Here is a 27,592-nt window from a genome sequence, read left to right as displayed (position 1 = left end):
TCTGAGATATTTAAGTCGAAAGATTAAGCACGTCTTAAAAACTACTTGAGCTGCTAGGATAATTTTATGCTTTTTAGGAAGTATGGTAGTTCGAACTCCTGAAAATCCTATAAAATGTTTTTACGTACTCGTTGGGTTCAGTGGGCAATGAACTCATCGTATGATTTTGGTCCAAATTAATAGACTCACGTATGTGTCTCAATCACGTCTCGATATTTTCCTAGCATCCAAATTGGGATTAGAATTTGAGAATCTTCAAAAATAAGACTAGAAAGAGGATTGTTTTATAAACATAAGTTTTGTTTTTTTACACTCCCCTCATATTTTTGTGGGAGTATAAATGAAGTTATTTCAATTTTTACAAGTTTCAATGCATGTAATTCCATATCAGCGGCCGTGTTCTTTGATTATACAGCTGTAGACCTTTAACAAAACGTGTCGGAGGATGATCACGGCTTGCATGTACTACGTTATCGGATGAATCACGTCATTGTAACGTCATATAATATATTCATTTAAATGTGGAAATGCAAATGAGGTAATAAAGCAACCACAATGAATCAACCACATGAAATGGTTTTAACAAAGGAATTTTTAGATCACGCATTCATTCTCATTGGACGGCAGCGGATAGAGTTGGGTGAATTCTTATCGGAAGCTGATTTCCTGGAGTTCATTCGTTATCTGTTTCCGTTGCGAACTTGCCCGGCCACTACTGTGCGTTATAGAGCGTCCTTTGTAAATGCAATCTTTTGATCGCGATTACTGTTCTGATGATCGCATTATTCATACGTGCAAGGGTCGCCATCATTGGTGAAAGGAGCTTTTCGGGGTAACTAATTGTATTTCAATTTTTCTAGCTTTAACCTTATGAAATTCCTCACTCAAAAGCAAATTTAGAGAAATTTCTTTTCCGGTTGATTGTCCAAATGACTCAGTAAAATTAAATTTTATGGCATTTTAGAAATATAAGTGTAATCTGAAAAACTTGCTAAATCACTACCTATGTATCTTTATCAGTCGCATTATTTTCTCCGTGCAATTTATGCATTCATATTCATATTTTGATTATTATTACGCTCCCAATCACTCGAGTTTTGGTCATATAATAAAAAATTTATCAAGCGTAATTTAATTCTGAAAAGCTGAAATGGAGAACATTTTCCATTTTTATGATCTAAACTTGAGATATAAAAAGCGTAATTAATATCAGCAGTCGAAATTATTAACAGCATATTATCTCAATCTTGATTTTATCTTTTCTTTGACCCCCAAGGGCACGAATACTTACGTTTCCGAGAGAATTTTTTCATTATTTACTTGATTCTCTTTTTATTCCTCATAATTTTTGCGCACCATGATGTTATTATGCTTTCTTATTTCATTTTGCCAAGTGTCTTAATAATTTCATGTCTATGAATGATATTTTCTGGTCATACTCACATGCTGTTATTGCCCCATTTTTTCCGCCACTTTTTGGCGAATGGATTGAATTTGCTTCTCTTATTTTGCAACTTTTATGTAAGCCGTTGTTTATGCTCAATCGTTATTATATTTCTCCGACTGAGTCCTTCACCAAACATTGACATCGGTTGTATTTTGTTATTGCTGCTATATAATTTTAATTTGCTTACGTTTACTTTATTGCTTGTTCCATCCCATTTATTTCAGTTAATTTTGTTGTGCATGAATTATATTTTTCCTCACTGTTAACCTTTCTACCACTTCTCATTCGCTTTCTGTTGTTTTACTTTTCGTTCGCACACATCGGCCGACCCTCCTCCTCTCAAATTCTTCACCAACTGCACAGGAAATTTGCACGCTCCTTTTTGGACTGCCGTAGGCACCACCGTGTCCTCTCAGCAACAACAAGGGCAGCCCCAGACACAACAACAGCAACAGCAGCAGCAACAGACGGACGGCGGAGCGGCAAACGGCACCAACTCCGCCTCCTACCACTCCCCGCTGCCCTCCAACACGCCTCCGCATTACCCAGCAACGCCTCCCACACCACAGCAGCAGGACACGCCCAACGGCTTCGCAGTGCCCGCTGCACCGTCCGTCGGACAGGGCACCACGCCAACGGCGGAGCAGAATCGTGCCCGCCGCAACTCCGACTCGGCGGCCGCGGCGGCGGCAGTGGCTGCGGCGGCGGCAGCGGCGGCGGCGGCCGCGGCTCAGGCGGCAGCGGCCAGCACGCAGACTACGCAGCTGGACCAGCGGGGTTCTCCGTCGCCCTCGCCGGCGGTCAAGCGGCTCCAGCGGACGGAGTCGGACCCCGGGGGGTCGCCGGCCGGGATGGTCTCCCCCGCGGCATTGGCGGCGTTCTCCGGTGACGAAGACGGAGGTCTGGGAGCGTACGCGCGCGATGAGGATGACACCGGGGGATACTTCTCGCCCTCACTCCAGGAGGACGTGTTCACGCAGGTTTCGGTACAGGAGACGATGCTCCTGCACGGAGTCGACCCTGCGCAGCTGGCGGAGACGATACAGGCAAGTCACGGCGAAATCCTAGGAAATTCCAGGGTCCCTACGAAGTCTTTCCTAAACAAAAGAGGGTTGCCAAATCAGTGCCGAAAGTTTCAATGAGAACGCCCCGAAGGCTTTTGTTTAGAAAGCTCATGTAAGCTTTAGGACGCACAAATGACTTTGCATCATTTGTGCGTCCTAAATTTTTCGGTGTTTACGAGGAATATGTAATCGTAACTATTTTTTCCAAATTCTGTTATTAATAGCCGTGAGCTCGTGGTTGAACAATAATAGTTGGTAAATCGGCTCACCCTAAAAAGACCCTTATTATTTAGCCTCAACAATTCTAAATAATATTTCAATTTCATTCGAAGAATTATACTATAGTCAGCGGCTGAAGTTTTTTTGCCGCCCTTGCTTCTGACTGTCGTTACAACTGACGCGACAAACATATACCCGAAAGATGGACGCTGTCATTCGAAGAAGTCTCCACTCATTATGCCTACTTCAACCATGTGAATACTTCTAGTTACAATTTAATTCAAATCTGAGTCATCTTATGCGTTGTTCGTTTCTTTCTTAAAAGTCACGAGATAACTTTTTTTCCTTTTTTATGACTCAACTTGGGGTACTAAGACTGTAATTAACATCAAAAGTCGAAGTTGATGATTTGAGGCGTCACTTTATTGAATTTAATCATGATGAATGAAAATTGAACTTTGTTTTTCCACATATATATTTATTTAATCACGACCGCGGATTCGACGCACTAATTATTATCACCATATTTTCACCATAATCATGTTATCTTTTATGTGACTCCTTAGGGTACGAACACTAGTCTAATGCGATGTCCCCTTCTTTCTTTCCCGTACCCAACAGCTCTCCGAGCAGCTCCAAGCGGCCTCTCTCCTCCAGGACCAAGACATCGGCTCGCTGGAAGAGTACGAGAGCGCCGCGGCATTGGCCGCCGGCACGGACGACGACCAGAGCCCGGTCACCTTCCACCACGGCCACCCGACGGACTCGCAGACGGGCTCCGACGGCCAGCACCACCACCAAACCTTCCACTCTGTCCTCCACTCACCGCTACCTCAGTCGGTCGTCGGGCTGGCCGAGTTCGAGGCCTTCCAGAGGCAGCAGGCCACCGTCATGGCGGCCGGCACGCAGACCTCGCTTCAGTCCCCGCCGGAGAAGGACGGTGGCGTCCCGTTCGGCTACGCACCCTCGCCGCCGCTCCCCTCCCCCTCCCTCCAGCACCACACGCTGCACCACCAGCACCTCCACCAGCAGCACATGCACCACCAGCAGCTGAGGAGCGGGGACTCGCCAAGCTTCACCTACCCAACGCCGCCCGCCAGCCAGGAGGGACAGTCCCCCTCTTTCGCCCCGCAGGGACACCGCCAGCCTCCGCCGATGCCCTCGTCTCCCCTGCCCAACCCCAACGAGAACGGCGACTCGCACGATTCCTTCGTGCAGTCTGTCATCTCTCACGCGGTCTCCGAGTGCGGCACGGCCGCCGCCTCGTCTCCGCTCTCCGCCTTCTACTCGGGGGCGCCGCTCACCATGTCCACGTCGGCGGCGGTCGAGGCGGCGCTTTCGGAGGTGCTGCCGGACGACGAGGAGGAGGAGGCGGCGGCGGCAGCAGCGGCGGCCGTCGCGGCGGGCGTCGGCGTCGACGAAGAGGAGAGCTCGGAGGGCAGCGACGCGGCCGCGCTCTTCCACCACCACCACCGGCACGTGCTCGACCTACCGCCCGAGTTGTCCTCACCGCGGACCCAACAGGTCAGTGGAGCTCTGCTACATCAAGTCGAGCTTAAATGTCAGCTACAAATAAATATTACTTGCTAGTGGAAGGAGCTGATGATTCTCAAAAGGAGGGGAAAGGAATTTTAAAATTATTGTATCTTCAAAACAAAAATTCATGGCTTACACTTTGATTCCCAATATAACGAGCGATAACGCCCTTTTATAGACTAGTCCCTATTGTTGCAAGACAAAATAATAAAAAATTAAAAACTTACCTCGACACATAATCGTTTTTTTTACGTATAAGAGATCATTTAAGCTTGAATAGGTGTTTCGAGCCCAACGGCGTTCCCCCCCCTCCTCCCGAACATATTTCTTGCTACAACTTTGTCCCATTAGAGTAATTTGCTAAGGGGGCTAGCTACCTTGGAAACTGGGAGCCACAATATTATTGAGGTGCTGTTGCTTAGTTAGCAGTGGCAGTTAAATTAACAATTTTTGAAAACAATACAATTCAAGTGGTTGGTTGGTGTTCTGTGTTATTTTGAAATTTCATTGGTCAATGCATGCTTAGGATCAAAAATTCTTTTGAACTTACATTTTCTAATAAGTAAGTAAGTTTTTATTTGTAAGGCCTCATTCCCCCCCTGGATATGCCTATGTGTAAATCTCATCTCCAAGACCATGGCCCCTGAAATGGTCCCTCGAAATGAAAATGCTCTTTGCTCACTATTCCCATTTTCCTGTTGTTTCTCAACTCAGGGGCAATGTCAAAGAATTTTGTAATCATGGTATTATCAAAACAAAAATCATTACGTCTTACACTTTTACTCCTATTACACTAGGTAGAAATGCCTTTTTATAAGTTTAATATTCTTCAATTGAAATTGGTATTCATGGTGCTTTGATAAAAATCTCACCCTACCGTGGGTCAGAGTTTTTAAAGCCTGGGGCAAAAACAGGTCACAAAACGTTGAAAATATAATTCCAATCATGTTGCCCTATATCATACTTTGCCTCTCCCCCTTAAACAGAAGATATAACTTCTAAATAGGCACCCTTCATAATATGCAGTGTGTTACCTGTTGAATAAACTATTGTTGACATTAAGGAAAAAAGAGCAAAATTATCATTAAGTTAATTACTGTCAAGGAATATGTCACCGTAGACAACATTGGAATGGAAAATAAGAATTTTCCATCTTTCATCCTTCTAATGGTTAAATTTACATTCTACTATATCAATTGTATGTAGGTACTTAAAATGTGTAAATAAAGAGCCTTTGCATCGATACCTATGCTATTTATGTGATTTCCAAGTTTTGGGCCTTTTAGAGTTTCTTCTAGAGCATCTCTAGAATAAACTTATGGCATTTTTTCTGGGATCAGGTCCTCCAGAAAATTTATACATTTTTTTATTTTCTATTTTTTTTTAAAGGGCTCCAGCCCTTTTACAAATTACAATTAAAATATGGGAATTGCACAATTATCAGTATAGAAAAAATATGCATACTATAAAAAAACATACAAGGAATATTAGACATATGTGCCTATAAAGAAGTATGATACAAATATTAATCTTTATTTGTGGCAATATATAATATGCTGGCTGTCCAACTCCTATATAATATGGGAATTGCACAATTATCAGTATAGAAAAAATATGCATACTATAAAAAAACATACAAGGAATATTAGACATATGTGCCTATAAAGAAGTATGATACAAATATTAATCTTTATTTGTGACAATATATAATATGCTGGCTGTCCAGCTCCTAGTACAGTAGATTCCGCTTAATGGGTCCACCTGTTAGTTGAGGCAGCTGCTTAATTGGGGCAGATCTTGAAGAACAGAACCCAATAGAGGAATATCCCAGAGTATTCTCTGCTTAATTGGGACAGCATGCCCCTTTATTGGGCCATGAGTCAGCGACATCGACTCCATTCTAGCGACGAAATAAAATTTTTTTGTTTTCAGAATACCTAATAAATTTTTTTTTCCTCCTTTGATTAAGTCTTATTTTTCACAAATGTTCCTATTCTTGCCCTATTTTGAAAGCTCTTGTTGTTATACTATCCGCAAGAGGATAGGACTTTTCTTTAATAGGACTAAGTAAAAGACATTCATTCGGCGTCGCCCGAGGCTGTGAAAAATATTTTTAACTAAATTGTTATAATTCTTAAAAATGATAATAATTTAACTAAACTTGCTGATTTATTAATCAAAGTATGGTATGGTATGTAATGGTTTAATAAACTAAAATAAAAAATAAAAAATAAATGGTTGCATTATAAACTCTAGTATTCTTTCTATCATTTCAACGTTTCCTTAAGCCCATATACAGGATAGTTTGCCTAATTGGGGCAGCCGCTTAATTGGGGCAAAATGCAATGTCCCAATTAACCGGAATCTACAGTAGTTTCTAAACATTTTGTTCATGCAAAAATGTTCACCTGAAGGTTCTGCTTTATATACTGCTTATAGATATATAAAAGATTCATAATAATTTCATTCCCTTTCCAGGGTCAGCATCATCGTTCAGGGGATCGTCAGTCCACCCAGTCCCCATTGTCGGCGACTCCTGTACCCTCTCCCCTTTCCCTCTCCAGTGTTCCAGCTTCCTCATCTTCTGTATCCTCCCCACTGACCTCCGGCTCGTTCACTGCAGCGAATGGTCAGCAGGTCTCCGCTGGCATGAACACCCCTCCAACCGCTGGGTTTCCCTCACTCTCCCCGCACCACCACTCTCTGGGGCTGCAGTCTCGCATGATGCCCAACTCGGAGGACCCTCTGCTCTCGAGCAGTCCGAAGGAATTTGGTGGGCGGAGGAGATTCGACTTTGGTGGCAGCACGTTCCGCCTGGCTGGCGGCGGGGGTGGTGACAATGGCGAGTTTGGCATCACCGTGGATGGTAGGGTGGAGATCAAGTTCTTCCGGGAGCAGTCTCCGTCCACATCGACCCCACCGCCACCCCTAGCACCCCCACCTGCGCCCCTGGCTCCGCCCCCACCCCCTGTCACGACACAGTACAGGACGTCGACCACGTCTGCAAGTTGTGGTGTGACGGCGACCCTCGCGGGAGGAGTCCAGTACAGACAGGCCCGGATGACAGAGTCTCCGATAACTGAATCTGTCCACCGGAGCAGTTCCTCCTCTCCTTCACCCCACAGTAGGAGCTCAGTGAGGCACAGTCATAGGCATCAGCACCATCAGCTGCAGAACCAGCAGCATAAGGTCTACCACCACAAATTGCCAAAAGGCGCGACGATAAAGGAGGAGCTACCAGAAGAGGACCTATTCCTCAGCCCAACGGGGTGAGTTTATTAGTTGGTTGGTTACTAAGAAGTGAATGAGTATCTTGAGAACCCTGGTAAATGCATACTAGGAAGAAAGATGTGGAAAAACCAGCAATTTTTCACGTAACTCAATTTCAAAAGGTCACAATGGATGAGTTTTCCACCACCTAAAATGTTTTTGTATTTATATTTTTCCAATGAACAAATTCCAGATTCAAAACCGAGATGCATGGTGTCCTAAAAACAACATTTTATGGTGTCCTAAAATGTCTTAGCTTCTAAGATATGAATGAAAATTAAGCAACATTTTCCCTTGTTCTCAATAACAGAAGTAACCTAAATTCTGATATTTCTTCGGCAAGTTTTGCAGATTTCTCAGATACTTCAATACTTATACATGCCTCCCCATCATTAATAATAATAATTATTAATATTTCCACTGCTCCCCACTTTCTAGGAGGGTGAGACCAGAGACACTGTATATTGCGACGTCCCAGGCAGGGGGTGTCAGTGACCAGGCAGCTGCCCTGAGTCACCCCAACCACCATCACCACCATGGACACCATCACCATCACCACCACCACAGGAGCAAGCACCGCCAGAGCACCACTCCATCACAGCTCCGCACACCGCGCCACTTCGTACTGAGGGATGCCTCGCCTTCCTCTTCTTCCCTTCCTGCAGGAGGGCAACCTTCCGGAGGCGGAGCAGACTCACCACCCCCATACACGCCACCCCCAATGCTCAGCCCACTGCGCAGTGGGCAGGGCCTCTACTGGCAGGTTACTGCAGCCAGGATCTCACAGCAAATAGCATCGCAAAGGTTGAGCTCTGCCCTGGGAAACAAGAAAGGTAGTTGTGTAAATTAAAATACATACAACACAACTTTGATTATACACACTTTGACTTGATTAAATTTTCTTGTCTTAATCAGTAGTGGATACTCAAAAAACTTGGGGGAGGGGGGCAAAAGATATCTTGAGTTACCTTTACTTTAATCCCAATAAAAAATAATCAAGTCACATGCAGAGTTTAGGAAATTTTTAATATTTTTTTAATAATTTTACCCAATGCCATCTTATGATATAAAAAAGTTATAATTGTGGTTCTGCAATGTTTGGCAATACAGGCGGGCCCACAAGGGGGGGGGGTCGTGCACCCCCTGAACCCCCAATCTGTATTAGCCACTGGTCTTAATGTATGTTAGGTCTTGAATTTATGTTGTTCTTAATACATAGTTCTTGATTTTACGTAGTGGTATTTAAGCCTAGCCACAACTCATCGTATGTGGTCATCTTATCACCAAAACATATCAATGTTGAAAAAGCAGAATTACATATTTTTGCTTGTACAGCACAATCTCACACACTTCACTTGGATATAGTTTTTACACTCAAAAATTCCGCTACACTGGCCATTTTATGGGAAAGTTAAGTGTTCAGTATATACTAGTGAATACTATGAATGCCTATTGGCAAATGAGCATCTTTTCTAATCATTAATCAGAGTCTGAAATAACTGGATAATTCAACACACACACTAGTCAATTTAATCCAAATTTTGATTGATAATTCAGTAGCATTGGCAGATGTATGGGGAGATGATGTAATTATGCATTAGCTCATTGGGGTGAAACTTATATTTGATAAAAAGATGAACTAAAAATTTTGCGTGTGCATTTGTATGGTAATCTTTTCAAGTTCTACCTTTTTCATGAAAGAATTAGCCTATAACCACTTTCTTTAAGCATTAAAAATCTGAATTATTTTCCAATTTCAAAGCCTGCTTCAGCTGGAAATACTTTCCCTAAGGTTTGCCATCTTCCAAATCTAGCTCTGCTACTGCACCTCAGTAAATTCACTAGTTCATGGCAGGCATTCAATAGTAGGGTGATTATTTGGGGAAACTCATTGCTGTTTGGTGCAATGAACAGGCTGTATGTCTGGGGAATCATCACCTTCATCTTCACCACCGATCACAGCCCTGCTTGACGATGGAAGCTTTCCAAGGGGGATATCGCAGTCGCAAAACCATCAGCACTTCCAGCACCGGAGTCAGTGCAATTCGCAGCACCGTTCCATGCAGACCGTCAGCTGTTCAGCCCCTGAAACAGACATCACTCCCCACGTGAACATTGGTCCAAGATTCCAGGCTGATCTCCCTCCGTTGATGGGCGGCAAGGAAATGGCAGAAAGAGAAAAGGCGGAGGAACAGGATCACTTGCTCTGGGATCCTATGATGATTGGACGGTCTTGCACCCAAAGTGAAGGTAAGAGATTTAGCAAAGAATCCCCGTCAAGTTAAACAACCATTTAATGGTCTTGGCTAAGATCCATTGGTTTCAGGATATGATAATCCTTTAACTAATATACCTAAGCTTTCCAATTCTTTATCCTACAAATTCATTAATTATTCTTTATTTTATATTCCTTGAATTATACAACTGTTTTGCATCAGCTAGCCATTGTGGAAAAATATACAGCATGTAGTTGGAATAAAGTTTGCAATTGTTGGCATTAAAATTTTATCAGTTTTGTTTTCGTCTAATATAATTTTTATAAATGAAAAATAAACTTTCAATTCGTCCTACGAATTTCCTTTGCATATAAGTTTCATTCCACTGCATACATTTTTCTACATAGTCTTCCTCCTTTCATATGCAAAATACATACTGTACACAGTGGAATGATTCCAAGTTTGAATCCCGGTCAAGGAAAATAAATTTTTTCTCTGTGGAATTTTTGCACAATTGTGCATTGCGGGTAACTCGGTAAAATTTATCACCGTGGCTAGTCCCAGTATAGTTTAAATATTTAACATGGGCAGAATATAGTATGAGAAACTGTTTACTTAATTTTCAATCGTTCAACTTAATTTTTTTATTGTTTTTTTCAGTGGATATGTTTTTGGAATTCGCCTGTTGTGCTGCTGTGCCTGGGGGTGGACAAAACAAAGAATATGCTCTACATTTACTGCAGATGTGCCATGGAAATATTCATGTGAGTAAAGCATAGACTCTTCTTACTTGTTAGACATAGCATTCATTTGTATTGCACGTAAGAAGTGTGTTAGATTTTTTAAATTTAAATGTAACATTGATTGAAGTAAAATTATTTGCATGGCAAAACTCTTTCACCAGATTGTAATGTATCTAATTTTTTTTATCTTTATCACTCATGGACAGTTCTAAGATATTTGGAGCTGTAGAAATGGGAAATCTGTGACCATGTAACTTTGCAGAAAGAAAATTGAATATTTTATGGGGAGTCTTTCCTGCTTTGCATTTGGTTTTTCCAAAGTCATGTGTCAGGAGACTATCCTTTTCCCCAATAAAAAATAAATAACTTTATAATTAAATCGTGATGGAAAATTCCTTTTCAATGCAGCAAAGTTTTATGTGTTGGTAAACTTTGGTGAGGGATTCCACCAAGTTTCACAGTGAAGTTTCCCTTTTTTCAGCGTGAAATTCTGAGTACATTTTCTGTATCATATCCAATTGGTAAATATTTAAAAAAGAATGATTAGAAGAAGTACCTTATAAATCAAAATTTTAACTACTTTGTTAGTGATTGTCTGTCTGAACCTTAAAAAAAATTGGTAAATAGAACCTGCTTTAATATGATTCATTATGCATACTTTTTATGATTTATTATGATATTAATAAAGCTGTAACATGTACTTTAATACCTCTCAAAGGACTCAAAGAGTTAACTAGTTTAGATGTTTCTAATATCTAAATTGATTCTGTTATTAACATCTGCAGGAAGCAATGCTGAGGCTGATGCAGCCAACTCCGAAGCTTCCGCAAGGTCATCCACTACTTACCTACCAGTACGCAGAAAGTGATAAGTGGGCAACACATGAGATTGATGCCTTTCGTCAAGGACTGTTCAAATTCGATAAGGATTTTCATAACATTTCCTACCAGGTAAAAGCACTTTGTTATTTTCTCTTGCTTTAAGAATTAATGTCACCCAGTGATGCCTTTATTAATTTCTTGAGAAATATCTCTGCTCATAATATATTGTTGTACAATGTATGGCTCAAAGGTGAGGGATAGTGTTTCTCTTGGTAGCAGTTCATAAAATCAGCTAAATTTCAGTTTTGGGCTGTCATAATACTTCTCTAGCAAGTTCATATTAGGTAGATGAGATACATGAGGCCCAACTATAATGCGTTTTAGCGTACGTCCAAGGAAATTCGTGAGACAGCAAAATATTCTCCCACGTTTTTATGCAATATGGCTTTCTAATAAGTATGCTATGGTTACATATTCTTCCAGGATGCTTTATTCAATCCTATTGTTTCCTAAATTCGTGTATACCTTTGGATTCTGTTATGAACCTCATTTAATTAATGGAGCAGGAGAGGGCAAAATTAGGTCAAGCAGTTCTAACTTACTTGTGCTTTTACTATGGAAATAATTGAATTGACCAGCAGGGTAGGCCAACAAGGCTATATCTGATGTGTCTGTCTAGAACGACCTAGTTTATTTCTCATTCTTCTTTTTTTGTTGAAAGGAGTGCTGATGTCAGCAAACTCATAGTGTGGGTTTGTTGAGGTAGATGGAGGGGCCAATGGCTGAAAGGCCCAATGATACTAACCAGCTAGGCTACTAATGTTATGGCTACATAGTCCAAGTATATGTGTATATGTTTATCACCCACCAAATCAGAGCCCTGTAATTCATAGGGATTCATTGTGTAGTGCTTTTACTATGATTCATTTGCTTATTTAACAACAATGTGGGAGTCAATCTTGTAGATCTGATAGCATAGAATACACTTATTCCTAATTCAGTCCAAGTATTGGAGAGTTATGTGATAAAACTGCTGATTCTGCTCCAACTTGGACATGAAAAAGTTGGATCCAGTTTAAACTACATCATGCATTGACCGTGATAATGGTGTAATTAGCCAAAATATTCATTCACATTTTTCATTTCTACTCCTTAACATTTTCAGATATCTCAGATGTTTATTCTTTTATCTTGCAACAATTCATAAAATTTCATACATCCCTTATCTTGGATGGACTTGATAACTCCTCATCTTGTGCACTTAGAAATAGAAATGTTTAAAGAGACTTTATTGATTTTTTTCCAATTGAATAAATAAATTTCACCATATTTTATTTGCTATCAACATTTTCGATGAATGGGACTGTTTATGTAATGTACTTTTTAGCTATTTTGATTTTTGTAAATTTCAGTTCCTTAACAAATTTTGGAGTTGGATTGAGCATAATTTTTAACTAAATTTTCAATTCGTATTTTTATTACAGATTGGCACTAAATCTGTGAAACAGTGCATTCAGTTCTACTATTTGTGGAAGAAGGTATGCCCTGATGAATACCGTAGGCTACGGATAATTCAGAGAAAGAAGAGACAATCTACTCTAGATCAGCTATCCACAAGTCAAGGATCTCAGTTGTTACTAGGTGACGCAATGGATGATGAGGAAGCCACTGCGGAAATGATCCTTTTGGGGTTGGCTGGAACTTTGTCTGATCAGAGCCACAGAGCTGCTGGCAGTACACAAATTGAAGAAAAGCATAATCCATTGGTAAGTGGTCTTCCAGCAAGAGTTTCTGTCATCCAAAAAAGGGAGAATAGATTACATTAGTGAAACATTTAACATACATGTTCTCTTCGTATGTACATGTGTAGCATGCAAAAATTTTTGATATAGTCTCGGTGGTATTGTGGTAACTGAGGAAGGTACCATCAATGCACAAATTATGGTAATTGGACAATGTGTGCAATAAAAAAAATGTGTGCAATAAAAAAAATGTGTGCACTGTTATTATTCCAGCAAGTACATTCTTGATAACTTTGTGGTGAAGTGTCCCAATCTGTTTAGGCCTCAGAGTAAGGATGGGGGAGAGTGCACTTTGGCTACTGCGCATGTAGTCAAGATCCCACACTTACATCCCACACTTCCCGCACTTCTTCCCACAAGAAGAGTAAGGATTCCCACACTTCTTCCCACGATCACATGGTAACCATGTTGACCACAGAATCTGCTACTGCGCAGCCTGAAAGCGCCCTCTACCCCAATCCTTACTCTGAGGTTTAGGCATTAAGTGACAACGTTTCCATAGCTGTGTAGTGTTATTATTGTAAAGTGTTACATCATTTGTACATTTATTTGCTACTTACATTTTGCATCAGGGCTTCATCAACCCATATGAAGTATATTGTGGTCAAAACGAATCTAAATAAATTTCTGGAGCCCCTCACTCTGACAAAAAAATGCATCATTTTTTGTGCAATTTCTTAATAAATTTATGAAAATCATTGGCTCATCATTCTGATACTAATAGCATTATATATTATTTCTTTGGTGCACTTGTCCATACTCATATTTTTTATATGCTCTTTAAATTCTGAATAACTTTATTATTTCAGGCCAGTGATGGTGACCTTGTGTCTAGCACCAGTTCCGATAATCGCCTTTTTGTATGTGAATATTCAGAGTGCTCTGCTGTAAGTAAAGTAATTCCTCTCCTCAAAATACCTTATTATAATCATATTTTACAACATGCTCTATGATAACGTTCATTTGTTTACTACCATTATTGAATGATTCATTTGAAATAAATGTCAAGGAAATGCCATTTTCAGTGGTAACAATACTCCATGCCTCTTACCTACTGAAAGAAGTGAGATAGCAAGTGTCCGCTTCATCAATGTACGCTTTTACTTGTGGATTTACTTCAATCGTCTTTCCCATCCTTAATTAACCGCTGAATTTTAAGCTTTAGATCTGAATTTGTGAATTATTAATGAGGTCGGTCACACAAAAAGCCCATGAAAATATTTTTTGTATAAGCTGATTGATATTCCGTGATTCATAAAATGAGGAACATAAAATAATCATTCCCCATCTTTCATTACGTTGAACTGCAGTAGGTTGAAGGAGCTTTTAATTATTAATTTTCCTTTCATGAATCCATCATAGCATTTGTTTTCTATGCTCTGGACAATCTGCATTTTTTAATACAAAAATATTTACGGAAAATGACAAAAGGATTTGTATAGGAGACAAAAAATTAGAGCATAGAAGCATGAAAAACTAAAGTTATGCAGCCGTGCGTAATTTGATTCCTCCAAATCAAATTCAACTCTTAGGAAAAGTCAATATACATTCCTATCTGCCCTGTCTTTATAACCGGATAATGGTTTACCAATTCTCAAATCCTCAGCCTAATCAACCTTCTATGATTTTGGTACAAATCAATAAATTTTTTTTAATAATTTTTTCACGGTCGTTTTCATAAATTTTGTAATACTTAGGGAAGAGAAACTTGCAGTATGTGTGAGTTTTTACTAAAAAAATGTTGAATTTTAAAAAATGCATCACTTTTTTCACGTATAATGAATGAAAAACATCAATTGACATGTCCAAGTAGAACTCCTACCATTTCTGCATATGCATGGAACCCTCGTAGCTGTGCCCTCTCCATAAAACTAACTTTAAGTCAGTGACATTCCTTCATCTTAGGAGTGTCCATATTGGAGATAATTTGGGCATCATTCAGCTCAGTTTTGTACCCAATTCAGACACAAAAATATCAGTAATTCCCATGTGTGGGAGAAGGAAAGATCTTCTTAAACATTAGATTTGTTCCCTATTGTTTGGAGTAAATGACTACATGCATTACATGATATTTGATCAAACTTCCCACATTATACACCAAAATTCCCTGTTCTCTTTGGAGAACATAAATTCAGAATCAGCCTGAAAAATCACAGTTACTTTGACTCTATTAAGAATATTTTTTTCACTAACTGAATATTTTTCATGAAATTCTCGTAATCATGTCCTAATTGAGGCATGTGATGATGATGCACTTGTGAAACATGTGAGTGGAAAGCAATTTTAAGTTCAGGAGTAAAAACATTCCTCACTTGATCAAGAGGAGAAATATTTTGCCATAGCAAAGCTGTTTGAAAATGGGTTATGTGTATGGGCATAGCTACCACCTCCCAGTTGGCTGTGGTCCTCAAGAAAAATTTGACAAATAAAAATATCAAAAATGCAGGACTCAAAAAAAATGTAATCAGGAGTTAGGCTTAATTTAAGTACTGAGAACATTAAATTAAAATAATTTCTTGATGGGAAACCCTATTGGAAATTTCTTATAAGAAAATTTCCTATCAGAAATTGGGCATTTTTCTCATAAGAAAATTTCTTATAAGAATTCTTCTTATAAGAAAATTTCTTATAAGAATTTTTCTATAAGAAAATTTCTTATCAGAAATTGGGCATTTTTCTTATAAGAAAATTTCTTATAAGAATTTTTCTTATAAGAAAATTTCTTATCAAAAGTATCAATTACAAAATGTTATTTATTAGAAATTTTCTCATGGAAATATTTATTATAAATATCATATCATCATGCTTAAAACACTTGTGCAAACTTCTATAAAAAGCTACATGAGATATACATCCCTCCTGAGAGTACAAAGTTAGCATTATACCTAATTTTTTCCAAATGAAGGTGCCTATATCTGGTACACAGCAAACCTAATGATTTCTAATGTACCAAATGTAATGTCTATCTTTAGTGTGCATCAATCAAGGACATTCAAGTTCTGTAAAGTTCACCTGACTGGCCAGACAATGCGAGATACCATAGAGGTCCTTCAGGTCATGGGTTCTACATAGGGTTAACGCCCCCCACATTTTAAAACTAAAAAACTAAGAGCAATGAAACCAACGATATCCTGGAATGATGGACTGATAATAGAATATGGCTTTGGCAATCACTACGCAATGAAATATAAAGGAATTGCAATATGGAATGATTTAACCTGGAAAATTGAAGAAGCAAATGAAATAAAATTCAAGTTCGACTTGGGATACTTCAAGAAATTATTTGGGAAGGAAAAGGAAAAATTGATAAATTGAATACATAGGAGAAATGTTTATTTAAGATACCAGAGAGAATGACCTCTACATGCAGATTTGGATAGATAATGAAAGAAATAAATAAAATAAAATGGAATTTGATGCCATTTGGAGAAAAGGATAGGTAGAATATGACTAACAATTAGTGCAAGATTTAGGGAAATTAATAGGAATCCCAGAAACACTGATTGAGAATAATAGTTGATGTATTTTCCATAAAATAATAATTTTGCAGATGTTATTTAGGTTTACTCATACAAATTCATTCTCTCCAGAGACGACTAAATCACTCACTTTGTCCATTGAAACACTGTTTTCATTAAAACTTCCACTTATATTAGATATTTCACAATCTGAAAAATATACAAGTCTATCTAAATTAATGATGAAAAGTTTAAAATTCCACGAAACTGTTTGTTTAAGTTGACATGATTTTAGGAATGCCAGTTTTGTAAGACTTACCAAATGAGGTCAATGCCTTATTTTTGTTAGAAGCACACGACTTATTTCATTAAACAGGTCACACAAAAACATGGTGAATGATTAACATATAAAAGCAATACCTAGCAACCTAACAACCAAACAAGGTTTCCATGGCAACCGTATCCTGCAACGTATGCAATCGTAGTATACATCGTGCTTATTCATGGCCCATATCAAACTTCCATCGGTTAAGTAATCTATAGACTCGAAACAGACAGATTTTATAAGTGTACAATTTTTTGTGTGCTCTTAGGGATATATATTAACAAGTCTCATAAGAAGAAGCCTCAACTTCTTGGAACCATTTATGTCAAATACCATGCTGAAAACGCCAATAAATTAGCAGAACATTACTTAACAAAGAGTTATACATTATTTCCAAAAAATTCTTATAAGAATTTCTTAAATAATTATAAATTGCCAACATAAGTTATGGTGACTTAAATGCATGCCGGATAAAAACCTGAAAGTTATGTGACCTGCGCAACATTCTTATAGAATGCTATAAGAAATGCAAAGTTCTTATAAGAATTTCTGTAAGACTTATAGAATCCTATAAGAATTTCTGTAAGACTTATAGAATCCTATAAGAATTCTGTAAGACTTATAGAATCCTATCAGAATTCTGTAAGACTTATAGATATCTATAAGTCTTACAGAATTCTTATAAGAATTTCTGTAAGACTTATAAGAAATTTCCAATAGGGAACACCAGCAATAATATGTACCTGCCTATGCTTATAGTGACATGCCATATTAATCCTAGATGAAAGGATCAGTTATAAACAAATATATATGCATATATACATGTGTATATATAAGCATAAGCATATGCAATTGCAAAATTAATTTTAAAAATAAAATTTTGACATTCATACAGGGACTAAAAAACTTCATCATGAATTGTGTAATTTACAAATTCCGTTGAGTAAAATATGTTACTCATACATACACTAATTTAGGAGCATCTAAGCTTTTTGTAAAAACATAGATGTTTCTTTTGTGTGTGTGGCTCACAGTTTGAAATAGTCGAAAGTATTATTTGCTGGCTTCATTGTTATTTTTGCTTAAATTTTTTTGGGCTGTGCTAAATTATAGAGTTAAAATATTATTTCTTAGATAGGTATGTTTGTTTTTTGTCCCTGAAGCACTTCACATGTCTATTTATTTGATGAGAACACATCACTCAGATTAAGTAAATAATTTATATGCACTTCAAACCCATGTGTAGCAGTTCACACAGCCTTTAAAAAATCGTATCAAGTTTTGATAAATTTGAAATGTAACACAGAAATCCAAAACCAAGTGGAAAACTTATGAATGGTTAATTGTTTAGTGAATAGTATGCATAGTTTTCACCACTTCATATAGTTTCTTTGAAGTCAAGTATATATTTGTGCTTTCACCCACCTTCCTTTTTTCGTCATAATCATATGTTTCTGTTTTATCGGTCTTACATTTGTTTGAAGAGATTCGGTGGCTTTGAATTTTTTGTATGTTTTAACAAATATCATATGTTTCTGATTATTTTATATGGTAAATGAAACAGCTTTATAAGTGTCCCTACCAATTTCAACAACTGAGCTTCATTTTCAATGGGAAAGCCACCTCTGAAAATGGTGCTCAGTCATTGAAGTCAATCAGGGTATGATGTAAGGAAGATTTTTTCATTTACCATGTTTAATGTTTGGGATTTCCACAGAATTTCCTTAATTAATTTATTCAATGTTACTTACTAGACTCGCTATTTAATTGTGAGGACTAATATGCATATATGTTATGTGAATATTAACTTGTTTTTTTTATTCGTCACACACTCTTTTTGTAACACTCAATTCATCCTTTCCATGCATGTCTGTTTCCCGCCTGCACATGAAAAAAATAGAGCTTCAACTCAAGAGCTGCCCTCAATGGGCATATCCGCATTCACGGAGGAGGGATGGGGAGAACTGGGGGAGGTGGAGGAGGGGGAGGTGGGAACTCCCCGACTCCAGAGAGGCTGAGGCCTACGGCCAATACCTCCAACAATGCCTCCACATACAATGCAACCACACTCAGCGAAACTCTCGAGGAGTTTCCATGCAAGATATGTGGGAAGTAAGTGATTTATGAACAAATGGTCGATTTAGAGATTTGGTGAAGTGGAGGGGAAGAGGTTGGTGGACAATGGAAGGTAAATAGTCCTTTTTCAAAAAAAAAAAGAAAGAAAAACATTCACCTTTGAAAGACATGTGTGTCCAGTTGTGATTTTTTTAATCCATCAAAGTTGCTCGAATTCCATTTTTGGCATCAGATGTCCTGTTTTCTTTTTTCTCCTGCCCAATGAGCTGTGATTCTTGAAATATACTGACTGTTTTCGAATCTGTGTTTATATGTGGTATCTGGAAATGGCTTCTCGATGTTGTCGTAAAAACTTCTCATGACTCGAAATTTCTACGCTACCAATATTTCCTCCGTTCACTGTTCCTCGTGGGGTTTGCGTCTAAACTTCCAGTTTTTTTGTTTCTTGTCTCTCTTTATTTCCTTTGTTCATCTTGTTATTTAGTTGAATTTGTGCTTTTTCTGTTTTCTAAATGTCAACTTTTTTATATTTTTTGCTGCACTAAATGTTAATGGTGTTGCATGCATGTTTGATGCTATAGGGATATGTTTATCTGCTCACCGTTAACACATTTTCCCCAAGACAATCTCATTCATGATTTCCATTAGACTCTAGGGAATATTAGAAAGTAAATTTTTGTTGATATGTGATGTATAAAATGCATACATGTGTTCATTTGATTTTTATTACACCTACAAATAAGTTGTATGTTCTCAAAAACAAAACATGGTTCTCAGAAGTGCCACAACTGCATTTTTTTACATTTCCCCAGAATGGGTCTTTTAGATGAGGTATTGCAGTGTACATATCTCTATGTGGAGATATAAAAGCTAAGGGATGTGGCTCAACCATAGCAAAAATTATTGACAGGAGCTTGTGCCATACGTTACCATGATGTATGTTGCTAGTGGCAACATACATCTTAAATGTATTTATCTAGCAGAATTGTCACATATCAGGAACCAACCTAACCTTATCTATTAAAAAGCAAAGTTAAATATTTTATTGCAAAGATAGTGAATTTGGAAAACTAAAATTAGACAGTTTTCAGGGTACTAGAGAAGATTTCCTATTTCTAGAGCTCCGTCTTCTCTCTGAACTCCCTTTTTCACAATGAAGGCTACTATGTGAACAAGTTTGTGAAATGTTAACTTGTTTTTTTTTTTTAATTCTTCACACACTGTTGTGAAGAGTTATATGCTAGGGTTGGCACCGCACCAAACACTAGAAATTCACCTTGACAATAGTAAGAGGTCAAAACAGTCCTAGCATGAATAATACTTTGGTATGGCCAGGTGCCAGGTGCACTGGAAAATTTTATATTTTTATTTTATGGCTCCAATTACTAACAATACATGAGGAACCTACATCATTTTGTGACAAGAATAGGCTGACTGCATTTATGACTGTATCTATAAGCATCTATTCTGTAGTATTCGTGAATCAATCCATTGCTTCTATTTGATACATCCAGAGCTACTTCTAGTCGAGCCAGACTCTGGAACAAAGCAATGGTATGGGGGCATTCTGCTAGGTAGTCTTGAGCTATTTTGGTTTCTTCATAGCCATTTAATTTTTTAAGAACCAACACTGTGGAATATTAATAAATATTATCAACCTTTGCTGATGAGTTTGCTTTGCTGTGTGAGTGACATCATTGAGAGTTGTAAAATGTAAAAATGCTGAGGCTATTCCAATTCACTGATGGGCTTTTATGGTTATTCCCACAAAATCAGGATTGCATCAATTATGAATCCTGCTGATAATGATTTACAGCAATTCTTAATCTCGTCCATAGGAGTAGATAAAGGTAGTTTTTTGAAGGAGGGGTATATTCATTACTTACCACAGTGTCTTGGTGATATGCTATTCCTTGAAGCAATAATTCATCTGATGTCTAATTTTAAACAAGTGGCTTGTAGATATTCATTAATTAATTGGTTAATTTTTTTGTCAAGCTGATGAAATAAAAACTTATGCTAGAGAGACACCTTAAAAATTACCATCTTTCCAATTTTTCAAGAGATTTACAGGGCAGATTAACAGGGAGTGACTGATCAACGAGCCAGGGGAAATATTAACGAAGTCCCCCCTTGATCTGCCACTGAGGTTCCACCATACATTACTAATTCAGAATGATTGCACAAAGTTTCATCTATGCATTCTTATTTAATAAATAAGAAATGCTGCATTAAAGGTAGCCGAAGAACAAAAGAGGCTTTTAGCATTTAAAATCAATAATCTAAAGTGTTTATCTCAACAATAGTTGTGTAAGTTTCAGAAACATAAGACTTATTACGTGTGTGTGAAGGGAAAACGTGTAACTAAAGTACATTTTGAGAATCACAGTTCGAATAGAGTCCAATAACAATGAATTTGAGTGCTGAGATGTGTTGTCTTTCGCCTCTTCTCCATAAAATGACACCCAGAGTGAAACTACATCTCACCAACAACGAAGACAGGCTGATTGGGGATACCACCACCTCAGCCTGACTCTTCTCACCTCTGCATCTAAGTGTTTCAAGTGTTACCTTACTCTTTACAGTGAATGATTGGTTAATATTATTTTGGCTGTCATGTTTCCCAAAAGAAATACATTCCTGTTTTCAATTATTTGTCAGTGGATATCACTCAGCATGCTAGCTATACCTCCAAATTTTTTATTTGCAATTCTACATTAATACATATTCTTTCGATTATCACTAATCAGAACTCGGCTTAAAGTCTTTTATCAAAACTAATTTTATTTTCTCAATGTCATATGGCTAGATTAGAGCTATGTGTTCAGTGTTTCTAAATGTGAACTTTTGATGTGAAGGATGACTTCTTGCTTACATCCTACAAAAAATTTAACTTTTCGTACAATCATTATAAACACTTTTCACCTAAAGTTATTGTTATATTTTGATATAAATCAAATACAAAGTTTGGAAGAAAGTTCAGTTACAACTGTGAACTCGGTTGATTTAATTTCTAATACAATAACTTCCTAAATATCATCAATAAGCATTAAAAAATCTAACTTTGGAGTATTGATCTGAGTGTCTTCAATTCATCATGGTTCATAAGCATACTTTTTTCAATTTTATGAATGCTACAGCTATTGTTTGATATCATTGATAACTAAAAAAATTTCTCCATGTAAGATAAGATTTTAGACAATGATGAGTGACTCTTTTTTTATTGTCACTGACCCGTAAAGTTTTCATTGCTGTCATAGGGTCTAATACATTCTCAATCAAGATTTGATATTAATTATCAAACATTAGCCTTCCTTTGAATTCACCTAAATTCTTAAAATATTGCCGCCACATTTTTTGTTTAAAACTAAATCAATTTTATTTTTTCATGGCTTATAGTCAATATAGGTTGAATGGATATATGTAATGCACACTTAATAATACACCTTGTGATGGCTTTGAATCGTTTCCTGAAATTCCTTTGAATCCACAAAGAAAATTGATTAAAGAGCTTTATACTTGTTTCAACAGGGTCTTCAGCAAGGTGAAAAGTCGAAGTGCACACATGAAGTCGCACAGGCCTCCAGATGCAGAGCCAAAGAAACCAAAGCTAGAGGTTTCATCTCCAAAGATGGACTGTCCATCACCCCTCCAATCAGGTCTCCTCCGCCCACCCACTCCATCTACCGGGATGCGTGGCCCATCCAGTGGGGTGAACCCCACATGAACGAAGGCAGTGGCAGTGAGTGACTCTAAGGCCTCAGGTGGGGAAGTTCGCTATAGACTGATACGAATGGTGTCTTCTCATCCACTGACCCCAGAAGGGCCTCATGTGCCATGCTTGATTAACAGGTGATGAGGGGTGAAGACGGGAGAAATCTCTCTCTTAGGTTCCCGTTCCAACGAAGCTATCCAATTTTTTCCTTGTGAGTATTGAGGGAACTTTTCAAAAATGACGGAAAGTCTGTGTGTATAAAGGTTTGCAAAATATTGATCTCTTTGGTTGAAAATACATATATATTCAAATATATATATAAATAAATAAAAAATAAAGAAATATATATTATAAATCTATAAGGAGTTTGCTCTTGGCAGGGAGTAAGTCGAGTTGAGTGCTCAGACAAACCCTCAAGAAAAAGGTGAATATTCATTCACTTAGGATTCTGTTGCCAGAGAAGCACAATTCAAAACTGTAAAAAGTGACAAGAATTCAAAATAGTGTTTGATTTATTCTGGACCAATAAGGAAGACAAAATTAGGGCATCGCTCATGTTAACTGATAGAGCTCAAATTATATATATCCTTAGCAGTGAAGGAACTGCGGATTAAAACAGTATTATCTTCAGAACATGTAAGTGTTTGATTCTAGACATTTTGTATTATCTCTGTTTGATGTTATGCAATGTTTTTTTAGTCTTAGTGAGTTGTTATGGACAGCTCTGACACAATGATGTATGTTAGATGTTTTTGTTATTACCAAAGTGCAGACCTGTTTCCAATAATGTGTAGATAGCAAGTGCTAAGTGCCTTCCAACTGGGTTGCAAATGTTTTGCCCAGGATAAAAAAATATTCATTTAAACTGAGGAAAGGATCTTTGCAATAGGGAATGAGTGTGAGGAATTTTGGGATGGAAGCAATATTTGAAAAAAATGAGCTTGTTGACTTGTATTTGAGGAAACCAGGATTCTTTTACTCAACGAATCCCTCTTCACTTGTTTCCTTGGTCTCAAATTTTGCGCCAAGTTTATTGCTCTGTGTTGTGACATATTTTGTGTCCTCTGAAGTGTGTGAAAGTCAACTGACAGGAGGAACAAAATATGCTTTCTCCCAACTGTAACATGACAATCCTAACACATATTAGATTTTAAAGTTTGAACTCATGTGTGCATCAGTGTGTGAAAGCATAGAGAAATTCTGTTGGAAATTGGGAGCAGATGAAACTATATATTTTATGTTCATTGTTAAGGCAATTTACTACCTAAGTTTCTCAAAACTATTGTGAATCCTAGCCCAAAACAAAAAATATAACAAAAAGTTGTTAAGAATGAGAGAAAATTTTCTTAGATGATATTGTTAGTATTTAGGTTCCTCTCTGTCAGTTGGCTTGTGTGGTGTTTTTTTTTGTTATGTATAAGGTGCTACTGTCACTTCATTGTTATAAAAATCATTATTGATGTGTGGGTTATGTGGAGTATATCTGACTCACTACAATTGTACTAGTGTGGTTTCAAACAGGACAACAATTCAGAAATCTTGCTGTGGTCTTTCAAAACAAAAAATACCTGATACTGTCAAAATAGTGTCTATTCATATAAGTAGGTTTTTAACAATCAATAGTATTAATCTATTGTTCATGTGCCTGGATTCATATTCTTGTGCCAACCAACAGAAGTGCTGATTGGGAAACAGACACATTTACTTAATGCTGAACATGATCTCATGTAGTGGAGGGCCAGTAGAAAAAGGTTCCCAACAAAGTAATAATAATGGGAGAGGTGTTGGAAAGGAACAGCTAAAACTGTCTATTCCTAATGTTAGTCATCCATTAGTTAATAGAGATTAATTTATTGGCCAAAAGCTCTTGTTGAAATTTTATGGCAGGAAATGTCTGCAGTTAAAAGCTCATGACATTAACTCCAGCAAGTTATTTGCTGTATTTTTCTTCACAACTAACCTCTATTAGCTTCAGGTACAAGTTGGAAATTGCCATGGCTACTGGTGATATGGATGGCTCAACACTGCTGTGGCAACTCAGACAGTGATAATACCTTATTATTGAATTAGGCCTAATTATGCCAGATAGCAATCTGTCTTGATTCATCAGTTTCATGTTTACAAAAGATAGATGATGTATTTATTATATATTTCTCAATATGCATATATGTTAATTGATCCCTTAATGAAAGAGATACCATCTCTTCCTTACTGGCCAATTTTTAGTGTCAAAAACGCCCAAGTGTTCAGTGCCGTCTTAGTCTTCTCACACTCTTGAATAAAATTAATCCAAGCTACATGGAAGAACCTTATCAAAACTCACTGTCTCATACATATTTTTATGCACAAATGAACTTCACTTTCACATGCATGGTTGTTTAATAATCTGCAATACATTTGCTGGAGTGGGTACGTTAGCATAAGTGAAAAATCTCCTGTATTTTCGGAAAGTCAAACAATGTTATGAATGGAGGTATTTAAAAAAAGTAATTAACGTCCTTTCATTTAAAAAAATTAATCATCTCCATTAATATGTGATTTTATAAAAAAAGAAAAGCTTGTATACAATCCTGCTATACCATCAACTGTGGCAGTTTGTTTTTTATCAATACATATATACCTACTGTTCTTCCATGTTGAAGTCGACTGCTGCCTTTTTTGAAAGGTGAAAGTCGGAATTCTCTCGCAATATCTCCATTCTCTCCATTTTGCATTTCGACAGTGCACTAATTGGTAGCTGGATGGATCCTCATTTTCCTTGCTCATGGGTGCTTCTTCGGTCAGGGGGGATATTCAGGCTGAAGGGGTGACAGAATGGAACACTAATTAGGGGCCTCTCTAAGAAACAAAAATGATCCTCACATTCCACTGAGCTCACTTAGTAACCTTGAAAAAAAACCAACTTTAACACAATTCCTAAATGTTTATATTTTTTTCCAGAGTGCTCAAATATAAAAGAAAGAAAGACAGTTGCATTTTATACACCATTCTTGGAACCCCTGCACGAACAAGGTTGAACAAAATCCCGGTGAAACAAAAGCATCATACAAGAAGGTTGATTTTTTTGCTCCCCCTAAAATTGCAAGAAGAGATTCATTATTTAGCTCTTTCCCCTCACTAACGTGTAATTATTTTATATCAATTCCCAAACTATTAAAAAAGAGAGAGAGAAATATATATATACAAAAAAACAGGTACTTACACACACACACACTCAACAAATAGCCGACACGGCCAATGAGGATGTTAATGCCATTAACAATGGATTGTGATTCCTTTTTATTTTGAGATTGTCTTTTGACAAAAAAAAATCCCCCCAGACACCCACGCACATTTGTTCAGCATCACATGTGACCTTTGTGACATTGGAACAAAAAAGTGTGCTTTGCCACAGTACAACTAAAAATCAGATGTATATTATCATGCTCTGTAAGCATAATTTTTGGTGATTTCTCATTAAATGTATTTTTATCTTTGAAATATTTTATTAATCCCTTTAGATTATGTGAAGAGTGACCTTTGTGAATATTCCCAAGGAAGAAACCTAAACCACTAAAAACAAAACGCCTGTAACATGTATGTTAAATGGACATTTATCTGGAGGGAAATTTTCAATGTGATTTCCTGGAACATTTGTTCCGTGAATTGGTTTTGTTTTGAGAGAAATATGATATTTTTCCTGTTACATACTGAATGTACAGTGGACTGAAACTACATACTCTTCTTTCTTTGATTGAGTTATCATATATACTCTACCATCATCAACATGGTCAGTTGACCCAGACGGCACAGAACCCTCCGTATCTAATTCGTATGCAGATAGTATCCATTGACAAAAAGCGACGGAGCGGTAGTCAATGGATACTATCTGCATACGAATTAGATACGGAGGATTCTGTGCCGTCTGGGGACATTGCAGTTTAAAAAATAAAATTATATCAGAAGATGTGTTCATACTCATATCAATTTTAAAAGTGAAAACATATTTCACCCTGTGACAAATACTGAAAACAAAGAATCTGTGAATGGCTTTTTCGATTTATTATTCCAACATTTAGTTAAATCTATGCCTATAAGACTGGTTTGCTAAAAAAATTGTTATTATTCAGCAGCATATTATATTGTCAAGTTCTGAAAATGGAGATTTTTGCTAATGATTTTAAAAAGAGGAGAAAATCTATCAATCACCAATTTGTGAACACCTATAACATAACCTCAAATGCTGCCTATGGCCTGATTAAGTCAAATACAGCAACAAATTAAAAGGGGTCTCTAGAATACATGCTGATTATTAAACCAGAAGTGCTAAATGTCATTTTGATTTAAACTGAAAGCCTGACTAATATTGCAAATAGTATGGTTTTATATCTTGGTGAATATTTGTATACGATTTGAGTATATCAAAATGTGAAATTTTAAAAATTAAACAATATTCATAATGTGTAGTTGAAATATGCATTGAAATTGATGCTTCATTAATTGAATTCACAATGGTTTCAAAATCTTACTTAATGTTGACTAAAAAGATGTAGCAAGCTTCAAAGTTCTGTTTTAGTCTCCAATACATTCATATTGAAAGGAAAGTACAATAAAAATGAATGAACAGTGAATGATATATAAAAGAAATATGCATTTTGCAAGAGGAGAATATTACAATTTTAATACTCCGAATGAATTTCAAAGTAATTGTTATATTTTTACTCTATAAATAAAATGATATATTCTTAGAAATAACACAAGGAGGATAACAAGACAAACAATGAAGAGGATATCAGCCACTGTAAAAATTAAAGTGTATGCAGTATTTAATATCTTTTTATGTAGCACAACTATAAATTTTCACTGATTTATTTAATAGTGCAGGGCTTGAGAGTATAAAATGTTATTTGTGCTTGAAAAT

At 37.2% G+C, this 27,592-nt stretch overlaps 1 protein-coding gene across 1 annotated transcript in view; it reads left to right on the top strand.

Moving 5' to 3' along the window:
- Positions 1 to 26,172, top strand: part of LOC124167647 (mucin-19-like) — a 393,928-nt gene extending 367,756 nt beyond the window's left edge. Inside the window, exons 10-20 of the mRNA XM_046545628.1 lie at positions 1,844 to 2,493; positions 3,352 to 4,254; positions 6,745 to 7,535; positions 7,975 to 8,369; positions 9,451 to 9,786; positions 10,413 to 10,516; positions 11,281 to 11,445; positions 12,801 to 13,082; positions 13,928 to 14,005; positions 18,802 to 19,013; positions 22,509 to 26,172. Of these exons, the coding sequence (XP_046401584.1) occupies positions 1,844 to 2,493; positions 3,352 to 4,254; positions 6,745 to 7,535; positions 7,975 to 8,369; positions 9,451 to 9,786; positions 10,413 to 10,516; positions 11,281 to 11,445; positions 12,801 to 13,082; positions 13,928 to 14,005; positions 18,802 to 19,013; positions 22,509 to 22,704 (4,112 nt within the window). The 3' untranslated portion in view covers positions 22,705 to 26,172. The remainder of the gene's footprint in view (positions 1 to 1,843; positions 2,494 to 3,351; positions 4,255 to 6,744; positions 7,536 to 7,974; positions 8,370 to 9,450; positions 9,787 to 10,412; positions 10,517 to 11,280; positions 11,446 to 12,800; positions 13,083 to 13,927; positions 14,006 to 18,801; positions 19,014 to 22,508) is intronic.
- The last annotated feature ends 1,420 nt before the right edge of the window (positions 26,173 to 27,592 follow it).

Source organism: Ischnura elegans, chromosome 11 (genome assembly GCF_921293095.1).
Source record: "Ischnura elegans chromosome 11, ioIscEleg1.1, whole genome shotgun sequence".
In the NCBI taxonomy this organism is placed as follows: Eukaryota; Metazoa; Arthropoda; class Insecta; order Odonata; family Coenagrionidae; genus Ischnura; species Ischnura elegans.
The sequence above is the reverse complement of the archived record's forward strand: the minus strand, read 5'-3'. Positions and strand labels throughout refer to the sequence as shown.